Source organism: Schistocerca gregaria, chromosome X (assembly GCF_023897955.1).
Source record: "Schistocerca gregaria isolate iqSchGreg1 chromosome X, iqSchGreg1.2, whole genome shotgun sequence".
In the NCBI taxonomy this organism is placed as follows: Eukaryota; Metazoa; Arthropoda; class Insecta; order Orthoptera; family Acrididae; genus Schistocerca; species Schistocerca gregaria.
The window spans coordinates 380,688,642-380,700,945 of NC_064931.1; the positions used below are offsets into that span (position 1 = coordinate 380,688,642).

At 38.3% G+C, this 12,304-nt stretch overlaps 1 protein-coding gene across 2 annotated transcripts in view; it reads right to left on the minus strand.

The window, feature by feature from the left end:
* Positions 1-1,315: 1,315 nt before the first annotated feature.
* LOC126298041 (dehydrogenase/reductase SDR family member 7) overlaps positions 1,316-12,304 on the minus strand; it is a 157,223-nt gene continuing 146,234 nt past the window's right edge. For both annotated transcript variants that reach the window (XM_049989361.1, XM_049989360.1), the window contains exons 7-8: positions 2,071-2,234; positions 1,316-1,990 (exon numbers count right to left, since the gene is read on the minus strand). In XM_049989361.1, the coding sequence (XP_049845318.1) occupies positions 1,918-1,990; positions 2,071-2,234 (237 nt within the window). In that variant the 3' untranslated portion in view covers positions 1,316-1,917. The remainder of the gene's footprint in view (positions 1,991-2,070; positions 2,235-12,304) is intronic.

The following is a 12,304-nucleotide window of genomic DNA, read 5'->3' on the forward strand; positions in this document are numbered from 1 at the left end:
GGGCTAGAAAAGTACTGTCTTTTTGTTCTGGACTCCAACTAGCACAACAATCACTGTTTGAATCACAGTTCACAAAACAGTCAGCTATTTCCTGCTTCTTCTAATGTTTCCACATTTTCTAATGAAATGTTGACATCATCTGAATGAATGTCCAAGAAATTAACTAACAAATAACATATACGTAGGTCTTAAGAGAAATAGATGATTTTGACCGCATGCCACTTCCTTCATATTTCATCTTTGCAAGGTTGAAAACATTAACTGGATTCCACATTGCTATGAAACACTGTAACCTGCACAAAGACAAGTGCTATTAGCTGGCATATACAATGAAACCACAAAGAACGTTAATTCACTTTTATCCTCATTATACCACAAAGGCAACTGATAATTATTATGGATATTAAATGACTTGCAAATTCAAGCAAATAGTAACTATGAACAATTGTGTCAGAGAAACTATTAATGTTAACTGAAACTCGCTTTACAAATTACGATCGCATTGTGCCATGTTACCTGCTAACTGATTTTCTGTTAACCTTGTTGCACATGCACTGTCTGCCACATAGCTACAGCAGGTGTATACATTCTTCCAGCCCCCTGCGAGCTATGAATTTGACAATTTCTAACACTAAAAAACCTTGCAATGAGTCTTAGCAGCTAAAATTTTGACATTCTTCCTGCATAAAAAATTTCAAGACATGGCTTCAACATGTCAGATTGGACAGTTTTCTTGTGAGAGTGGTGCATGATTTATACAAAAGTTTGTTGCTTGACTTCCTCATTAAGATTTTTTAGATTTATGTTTCAGTTTGTTACAGTGTAAGTACCTCATCCAGCCATTTGTATCTAGTATAGTATTTAAGTTTCTGCTGTTAAACTTTCGCCTTTATTTTTAGATATGTTTCAAGAATTATCTGGTTTAAGGTTATTTGGCATATGTTTAATCACATCTCCTGTCCCATATATCAGAACCCGCAGGTAATGCCAAAAACTGTATTGTTATCAAACCAACACATTAAAGTAAATGTTAATGTTGTTCAAGTCCTTACTTTTGAACTAAAATAAACTAAAACGCAACTGTTTTTGTTTTTCTAAAGGCAAAATATAAATTTAAAAATTTTAAAAATCGAATAAGCTACGATGAAGAAAATTAATAGCATTACACTAAATCTGCTTTCAAAAATCAAGGTTTCATACATAAAGCAAAGATTAACAAAACTCAAATACATACCTCTGCTCCAGTCTCCACGCAGTTTATGAAAGTATTTGTGTTACTCCTATATTATCTTGTGTAGAGTTTCACACATGGAACTTAATGGTTACTGAACCACAATTTATTTTTATTAAATGTCCAGCAATACAGACACTGAAGTAAATATAATAAAGAGTAGGGCTTATTAAAAATATGATATTTTAAATATGGGCCTGCAAGACACAAATTGGTGTTTGTACAATGACCTTTACAAATAACCCACAAGTTTTGGTTTGCCACATTTCTTCTAACTTTATAAAATTTTCATTGACTGTACAACATTACAAGCTTTTCCATCTGAGAGTAGTACCTGCATAATATCTTATCCATTCATGGGTGGGAAAGTCTTGGTTACCTTTGAATACTGTTACAGTTATAACTATATTCAGACACTAATTGCAATAAAATGGTATATACTGAAAAAAGGAGCAGTGAGGAAGACAAGTCATAATAAACAATACGTAATAAATTGGCAAACAAAAAAGATAGTGGTTACCTTAACTCCTTCCATTATTTGCTTTCAGGACAATATAATGCCTAGTATATTGTCTTCCTGATTATTACACAAAATACAATTATGCCTTTTTACTTAGTTACATTATTTTTCTCTTGTTTACTGGCCCTAAAAATATTTCTCTACTGCAGTTACTTTGTCCCCAACACTATTCTGTTTTAATTGACTCTTTGCTGTCTCTCAATTTTAACAGCCACTTTGGTCCAAGGCGCCTCCAAACACTGAAAATAATGTCAGCAGTTGATTATATTACTATAGAAGGAAATGTACTTAATTTGATACTTAATGCATGAATACTTACAACTTCCCCACATTGGGAAAATACAACAGATAGAGTAGGGGTATGATTGGAAATATACCCATCCATGCCTCACGCTGTTTATTGGCAAGAGCAACAGCACAAAGATGAGCACAGCGTTCTGTTGTCATACGTTTATCATCCTTGCTTACTGTCTTGTTGAATTTCTGTGAAACATTTTTAAAATTCTGAGTATAATGCATGATGAATACTAGAATGCCTTATGCTACAGTCACAATAAACAAAGTTATATACTTCTCCAGAAAACAGTAGTAACACCACCACTGTAACATGACCAAATTGCAGTTCCTAATTGACTGAAATTGTGATGTATGTCATGTGCCTATCAGATTATGGTGTGCTACCACTTTTATTTCATTTTATTTAATTCAAATTTACACAAAATATGATTTTTTTACAATATTTATATCTTATTAGGGTGTGCTGAAAAGTAATGCACCCAAAATATTTAAACAAAAACTCTTAAAGCTTGTCAGATAAAACAAATGTTATCATCTTTCTGCATCTTTATTCTTCATCTTCAGAACATTTGACTTCATTGACAAAGCCACAACCTCACCTCTGCTAGCACTGCTCCATCACTACCAAAGTGAAGTCCTAAAAGGTGTTCCTTAAGTTTTGGGAACACATGAAACTAGGATGAGCCAAGACAGGACTGTATAGATGACAGTGAACCTAAGGTGTCAGATTGTTGCAGATGTCACAGTTTTGACACCTTTCCCTACTGAATCAGTGCAAGATGGAGTAGTGATAAATGGGCTCATACTGCCAAATTCTTGGTAAATCTGACTAGATTCTGTAATCATAGAAATAACATCACATACCATCTCAACCCAGGAAGCTTCATTTCGTTTCATTTCCAACTCCCCTTCTGCATGCTTCAGTTTTTTTATCAGGCAATGTATATTAAAGAGGTACGTTTGATCAAACATATCTGTACAGTCCTATGTATTGTGGCATTGACCAGTAGATGTTACAAGAGGTGGACTCGACAGTATAAAAGGAGGCATGGAACATTGCACTGTCAGTAGAGAAACAGTAACAGCAGAACAGATCCGAAAGGAGAGCTCAATGGCTTCGAACATGGACTAGTCATTGGATGTCAAGTGATTAACAAATCCGTCAGCGACATTTCAATCCCTTCAAGTCCACTGTTGGTGGTATGACTGAAAAGTGGAAACATGAAGAAACAACCACAACTAATCCAACACCTGCAGACCTCATGAACTGACAGACAGGGATTGCCAAACGTCACAGAGGATGGCTGTAAGAAAATTTGCCTGAAATCAGTGGAAGGAATCATCCATGAGTTCCAAAGCTCAGCAAGCACAAAGATGTGTGTAGGGACTTAAAAAAAAAAACACAGTATAACAGTTGAGCAGCTCCTCATAAACCGAACATTTCTGTTGTCAATGCTAAGTAACACTTCAGACGGTGTAAAGAGTGATGCCAATGGACAGTGTATGAATGGAAAGGGGTGATTTGGAGTGATGAAGCACACTAAACTCTGTAGAAATCCAATGGAATAATTTGAGTTTGGCAAATTCCATGAGAATGTTACCTGCCATACTGTATAGTGCCAAGAGGTGCAGCACTAAGGAGGAGGTGTCATGGTATCATGGTTTTCCTCGTGGATGTTGACATAATGAATGAAATTTTCACTCTGCAGTGGAGTGTGTGCTGATATGAAACTTCCTGGCAGATTAAAACTGTGTACTGGAACAAGACTCGAACTCTAGACTTTTGCCTTTCGCGGGAAAGTGCCCTACACACACAGTTTTAATCTGCCAGGAAGTTCCATATCATTGCACACTCTGCTGTAGAGTGAAAATCTTCATTCTGGAAAGATCCCCAGGCTGTGGCTAAGCCATGTTTCTGCAATATCCTTTCTTCCAGGAGTGCTAGTTCTACACAATTTGCAGGAGAGCTTCTGTAAAGTTTGGATGGTAGGTGGTGTGGTATTGGCAGAAGTAAAGCTGTGAGGACGGGCTGTGGGTTGTGCTTGGGTAGCTCTACTGGTAGAGCACTTGCCTGCGAAAGGCAAAGGTCCCAAGTTCGTGTCTTGGTCCAGCACACAGTTTTAACCTGCCAGGAGGTTTCAGATGTCCACATACTTTTGATCAGATAGTATATGTTGATGTACCAGGTTACCTAAAGTAAAGGAGGACTTTTACTACCACATTTTACTTCATTAGAACTCAGAACTGAGTCACATTGTATTTATGAAATGACAATATTTTTGCCAATTGCCTTACGACATTAATATTGGCCAACAGATATTTTCTAACAATGAGAGCATTGTATCTTTTGACATTACCAATCTTTATACAAATGTTTATATCTTTTGACTTTACTAAGCTCTATCCAAATGTGCCAGTCACTTAGGCCATCAATATTATAGAAGACAACTTGAAAAAGAAAAAAAAAAAATGAAAATTAATAGTATCACTTAAACTCATAAGTCTTAATTCTTTCATCTCTGGAGAGGATACAGACATGCAGAAAGATAGATGGCAATGAGTTGTTGCCTAGCAAACAACCTAGCAGATAAATTTATTACTACTTTAGAATGAAATTTCTTTACACAGCTCAAGCAGACCACTGGTAGACTGAAGTACTATAACAGATATGTGGATTATACCCATATCTTCTTAGACAGTACACATCACAAACAGGCATCATACATGCTCAGTTAAAAGTTGACATCATAGAATCGACTTCATGAAATAAAATGAAGTTTGTAATTCAATAAGCTTTGTAGACACTAACCCAGAAAATATAGGTGGACAACACAGCTGTGTGTGTGTGTGTGTGTGTGTGTGTGTGTGTGTGTGTGTGTGTGTGTGTGTGTGTGTGTGTGTGTGTGTGTAGGTTACCAACATATCAGGAAAAATTAGATGATGAATAGACACTACAGCAGTCCTACTATGGTCCTAAAGATGTGTAGAGCTGAAATAAAAACAGGCTGGAGCCTAAGAGAGATTTGCAACTTAGTTAGCCACTCTTTAAGCATAATGTACCGTAGATCCCTCAAACAAAATCCTGTGCGCAATGGTTGGAATAGAGCACATGTTATATCTGCCTACAGGAAAGGTAGTATAAGTGAATCACAAACTACTGATCACTATCGCTGACTTTGTCTGCCGTACAATTTTAGAACATATTCAGAGGTCTGAATTATTGGCACAGCTTGAACAGAAATCTCCTCCATGCCAACCAGTAAGAATTCTGAAAACCTTGGTGATGTGAAACCCAAGTGCTTTTCTCATGAGATGATGAAAACAGGAATTGGGTACATACAAGATTTCTTGGCATCTGAAAAGCATTTGACTCAGTAGGGCACTACCACTTGTTAATGAAATTATGATCCTATGGATTTCTTTAAATATGCATAATAAGGCCTTTGCTCTTTTATTTGTAAAAAGGTGCAAATTAGATAAAGGTCTTTCATCTTGTGGCTTGTGTCATACTGCCATGTGGCATACACTTACTCATACCCTGGCCAATATAATTTGATAAGTTAGCAGTTAGTATTACAATAACAAGTGCAGAATGCTTCATAGTGAATGTTACATATTTCATACAAGAATATTCTATGTTATTGTACAACTTACATAATTTGTTATATATTTTGTCCCAGAATCAAAACTGAATAAATAATCATCACAATGGATAACATATTGTCATGAGAGATTCTGCAACTCTTCAATTTCTTTTAATATTTATTCTCACAATCTCAATTGCAAATAGTCACACTAGATTCAATCACATGTAATGAAAAAAAAAATACGTTAAAACATGAATAAAGAACTATTTCTGTGAAAATATTTATTAAAAACATTTAAAATTGTACTTGAATAAGAAGATAACATAGATTCACAATATTTGAAATTCCTAAGATTGTATCTGTTTAATCAAGAGTTCTAAAAAGTCAAAATTCTTTAAAAGCTGTAACACAAAGGTAACAGAACAATAGTATGCTTGTGAGAACATTCCAAGGCATCTAGCACTTTACTAAACATAATGACCATACAGACCCATGTATCATGGATGATGGGTAGGGGAGGGACAAAGTTGGGAGAAGGAGAGGGAAAATACTGATATTGTGCAGATTTAAAATTTAACAAAGAACTGTCCAACTGTCATAATAGAATTAATTTAACAAAGAACTGTCTAACTGTCATAATAGAATTAATTTAAAACTAAGAATCAATTAAGATATTGCACCTAACAAGAATACATGAAACATTTTGTTAAAATTTTGTAAATAATTATAAATAAATTAAAATGTTGATCTAAAACAATGAGTGTACACCGCTTTCACTACGGCGTGTCTGAAATGTATTACAATTGTGTACAGTGGGCTCAGTTTGCCTGCAGCCACATTACCCCTCAGCCATGCTGCCAGCAAGTATGCTGAGCTGCTGAGATGTTTTTCTGTTGAATGGGGCTGTAGCAAAGCTGGATAGTAGCTGCTCACTGGGCCATCTGAAATTTGTTGAAACACACTGAATTCTTGAAGTAACACTGTACACTGAGTATTTTATCTGGTTGTTTCAGGTAATGTCCACATGTTTTATGTTCTAACAAGAACTTCAAAAGGTATTCCTTAACAGCAGTGTGTAAAATTTGAAGATGAGTCTCTATTGTTCCTACCGAGCATTTTGTTCAAGGTTAGATCATCTCTAAATGCTGTCTTATTATTTTATAGCACAGTGTGTTCTTTAAATTGGGTGTCAAAAGTTCTACCAGTCTGAGCTATATATTTTTATGAAAGTCATTGCACTTAATTTTATATACACCAACAGCACTAAAGTTACAAATTGATTTAACTGTATCATGTTTTAGCTTAAAAAGAAGAGTTTCACATTTTTTGAAACTTGTGCTACTGTATTTGATACATTTCCTCTATATTCTATAAAAATATACGAAGATAGTAATTGTGCTCATGTTCCTCTTTTATTGTAATAGTACCTGCCCTCTTGAAATATATGGACATCACCTGAAAGAAACAGATAAAATAATCAGTCTCCACTGTGACCTCAAAAATACAGTGTACTTCACGAATTTTGATGATGTACTCAGGTGCCCCAGTCTGCAGGAACTCTTCTGCTTTGCTACAGCCCCACTAAGCAGAACACCTTGGCAGTTTGCCACACTTGCTCAGAGTGTGACTGAGTGGCAGCGTGGCTGCAGGCAAACAGCCTGTGCACACAAGCATAACACACCTGACACACTCAGGTGAAAGTTTAGTGCATACAGTATTTTAGATCAATGTTTTCATTTAAATTATAAATTTTAACAAGATATACAGATATTAATGTCAGGTGCATTATCTAAATTGTTTCTTATTTAAACCAAATATTTGTATTACACCTTTTAGACAGTTCTTTGTTATATTTTAACACCATACAATATCAGTATTTTTCTTCTCACCCTTTCACCTTCTTTCCTCCCAAAGTGATCCAAAACATACATGGGTCTCTAAGATGGTTAGTGGGTTTAATAAAATGTTAGATGGCATGGAGTTTTGTTACAAGTATACTATTGTGCTGTTACCTTTGTTTTATATCTTTGACTATGTACTTATTAAAGAGTTTTGACTCTTCACAACTCATGATTAATCAGGTAAAATTTTAAGAATTTTAAATTTTAAATATTTTCAGCCCATGTAACCTACAGATACAGTTATTTATTAAGATATTAGTTTATTATATTTTTAGATCTAACAATGACCATCACATGTGAGACTAAAACTAGTTATCAAGTGTGATTACTTGCATTGGAGATTGTCAAGACATATTTTAATAAAGAATCCTAGCCACTCCATTAGTTTATTGAGGGGTTGCAGCGTTAGTGATTCATTTATTACTGTCATTAGCAATCAGATGGCACTCAGAAGGGATGGCTGTGCACCTTCTGTTTCGACTCTGTGGGCAGTAACTGCGGATGTTAGAGCTGAACAGTGTTTGCAACATTCACTGTAGGGAGCAATCATGCCCTCTTGACAAATATGTACAACTATTGAACAAGTTAAGCCATTTGAATGTGCTTGCATAGTGGGGTTGTTGGATGTTGGGCACAATGTATTGGTGGTGTGTCACTGCTCTAAACAGTGGTCTGTGGAACACTTCACACCTACAGATCAGGTTTTGGATGGCCATGTAGTATAGACGCAAATGAAAAAAGATGCACTGTGCAAGCATTAGAGGCCAACCGAACATCATCCAGGGCCGAAATGTGGGCACATGTTGCATATGCTATGTCACTGAGGACCACTGAGAATAATCTGTTTGCAGCGCAATTCAGATCACATGTGCATCTGGCCAGGCTGTCACTGACCCCATGACACTGCCAATCATGGCTACTCTTGTGTCATGAAAGAGTCAACTGGAGAGTGGAATGGTGATCTGTTCTCTTCCTGATTAGAATAGGTTCCATCTATATGTGAGTGATGGATGTACATGTGTATGGCATAGACCCGGTGAACTGCTTATTACAGAGTGCATTCACCCACAGGTCTCATCCCAGGCTTCATGATGTGTGGTGGCCATCAGTGGCAACTCTTAGTTGCATTACGCATGTCTGCAGGGAAAAGTAACCAGATTTGTGCCTGCTAAATCACATCACACAGGTTGTTATCCCCAAGCTATTTCCATTTCTTCACAGGAAGGTGATCTGCATTTTATTTTTTGTACATCCATTTTTTTTTAGCAGGACAGTGCACATCCACATATGACAGCTGTGACAATGTGCTGTTGGTGGCATATACCAATTGCCCTGGTCATCAGGATCACCAGACCTCTTGCCAATTTAAGGGCTTATTTCAATAGTGGTCCAAGCCCATTACCTCCACATTTCTGTCTATAACTTTTCTGACATTAATGGTCCAAACAAACAGAAAGAAAAGTTCATCTCTAGCAAGAAGCCATATGCTTGAATATATCTGGTATCTCAACTGCAGATTTTTCATTGCTCATTTAACTTGAGGACTCTGTATCTCAGAATGAACAGAAGTGGAATTGTACCACTATTTAAATAAGCCCTTCAATTGACACAGTGAGGTGAGAACTTACCCATCCTCTGGAACCTGCCAGAACCATTGCCAAATTACAACTATCACTCTATTCACGTTGTAGTAGCATGTATGGACAGTTTCACTTGCCTCCACAATGATAATATGCACAAGGTTACAAGCATGGACAGATGTAATTTCAGCACCCTGTATGTGTCTCATAGTAATGTAAAAATGTAATGGTTCCCAAGTCATATACATTGTTTTCAATCCCTAAAACAATATGTTTCCACTTTACATAGTTCCTGTACACAACAATTAATGCTGACAATATCAAATATTTGGCACATTTATAAGGTTTACCATTTAAGCAGTAACCAGCCCCAATTATGGTTTAAAAAGTTTATTTAAGTCAAACCATGCCCAGTTTCGGAATTATTACAAATCCATCTTCAGATGGCTCTTGCTGCTTTCCTTTCTTTTCCTGCTGGTGACTTGTTTTGTCTATGTTACTGATATGGCTCCAGGTCATGATCAATACAGGAATAAAGTGAATATTGCACCACAATGAGTCATCTGGCAAAAATGTTACTATTTCATAAGATTTTGCTCATTTGTGATGGTTTAGTTAGGTTATAAACTTTCAAATGATTATGAAAGTCATTGTTTTTGCCTCAATCTATCTGCAGTAATCTTGCCAGTACTTAATATCCTCCCTTCTGTTCTAAATATATTTTCTGTGATGCAGTCTCATTTACTTGTTCACTACCACATCTGCTTTTTGTTCACTGCTACATCAAAGAAAGTTCTCGTAACTGAGTTTCTATGTATTAATCATTTTTATAACTGTTGTGACTCGCCGATCATTCATTCAAAGCGCTGCTGCGCAATTACGCGCATCCTCTACGTGCGGCGCTGTCTGCCAGCCATGCAGCAGCTGCACCACCTAAGCGGCCAGCCGAGCAGTGGCCGCTAGACTGGGACTCAAGTGCTCATTCGAATGTTAACATGTGCACACGTCTTGCTTGTCAACTTACGCTGTGACTTCTATGTGTTGTGTCATTCTGGAATATGTGTGTTCAACTTTATGTTAAAATAACTGGCAACGAGGTAGTGGATTTTTCCTTTTCACCATTGACCCACAGGTTTCCAGGCTACTGTCGTGCAACTATTGCGAAGTCTCCTTGAACAGCAAACGCTTCTAACATCGGCGATTCGCGATTTCGACGCGGCGTCAAATACGAGGTGTTTCTCGTCGTAGGCTATACGTCCTTTTCCTCCTTACGACGAGACGGCGGAAGACTGGTCTGATTATGAAAAACATCTTCGACAGCACTTCTTGGCATTTCATGTCACGGACGAACAACCATGTAAGTCTATGTTCCTTTCATGGATTTCACCTCAAATGTATCGGTTGTTGTCACAATTGGCTCCTTTGAAGGATCCTGCATCTTTGTCCTTTGCTGAAATGTGCTCACTTCTGTCTGTCTGTCTGTCTATTTTCAAAAGCAAACGCATGTGGTAGACTCTCGTGTTACCTTTTATCATTGTCAAAAACAGCCGCATCAATCATATCGCACTTGGGCTGCTGAACTTCACGGCCTCAGTCGAAAGTGTCAATTTGTTACTGACGTTCATGAAGAATCCTATGCCGATTCCATGGTACGGGATGCTATTATCCGGTCGGCGCCCGACAGAAGTTCGGCAACGTGACCTTCAGTTGGCAAATCCGACTCTAGATGAAGTTCTCTCCATTGTGCAGTCTTTTGAAATTTCTCGCACCTCTGGGGTGCAAATAGAGGCGTGGGGTGATGTCGGGGAAATACAACCTCTGTGCACTGTTGACGAGGTGTGCGGCACGTCCCCGCCGGCCGACGTGGCCGCAGTGCGTTCCCATGCGCAGCCTCGGCGGAACCCTAAACAACCCACTAAGAAACTGCAGCAAAACCCCCGGCAACTTCCTTCATATCCGTGGTGTTTTACAAAACATTCACGCGAGGATTTTCCCCAACGTTGGGCTGTGTGTCACAATTGCAAAAAGAAAGGTCATGTGTCTTCCGTTTGCAAATCCAATCGCATACATGATGTTCATTAACATGACGCAGATTCTGATTCTGTGTTACCTGTCAATTGCACTTCTTCCCTTTCAGGGAAGTTATTCCTCAATGTCCAAATCCTTGGTAGAGATGTTTGCAAGCAGGTAGATACCGGTTCTGCTGCCATTATAATTAATTCTCAGACGTATCTTCAATTGGGTTCTCCACTCCTGTCACCTGTCACTCGCCAATTACGGACGTACAATAAGCAGAAGATCTCTCTCTTGGGACAATTTAACGCTGAGGTATCTTACAAATCCGTGGTTCGCACTGTTCCCATATTTGTGGTCGACCAGAGTAACACAGAGAATCTTTTTGGTTTTGATGCCTTTCGTTTTTTTGGGTTCTCCATAGAGGACTCTGTCTCTGATGCTATTCCTTATGCTCAATTGGATTCCTTGTCGACGACATTTTCGTCCCTTTTTTCTCCTGGGTTAGGCCGTGCAAACGACTTTGAAGCTCATATCACGTTCAAACCCACTGCTCCGCCTAAGTTTTTTCGGGCTCGGCCCATTCCTGTGACCCTTCGTGATCGGGTAAAATGGGAGCTGGATCGCCTCACTACTTCAGGGGTCTTGCTTCCTGTCACTTCCAGTGAGTGGTCCTCTCCTGTCGTCATTGCTAAGCCAAATGGTGATATTCGTCTCTGTGGCGATTTCAAAGCCACTGTAAATGCTCAATGCCTCATTCACACTTACCCTATGCCCCGACCTGAAGAACTGTTCACTAAACTTGCTGGAGGCCAGTATTTTTCTAAAATTGACCTGTCGGAAGCTTATCATCAACTTCCTCTCGACGCTGCTTCCCGGCAGTTTCTGGTCCCTAACACGCCTTTCGGCCTCTATCAATACCAACGCTTGCCTTTCGGGGTTGCTAGTGCCCCTGCTCTCTTGGAACAATTATTGCTCCCTGTCCCTGGGTGTATCAATTACATGGACGACATTGTCACTGGCTCCACCACACCACTGAAGAACGTCTTCAAAATCTCCGCACACTTTTTTAAGTCTTACAGACTGCTGGTCTTAAGTGTAATCTTCAGAAATCACAATTTTTTCAGGCATCTATCACGTACTTGGAGTTTCAACTCTCTCGGGATGGTATTCGT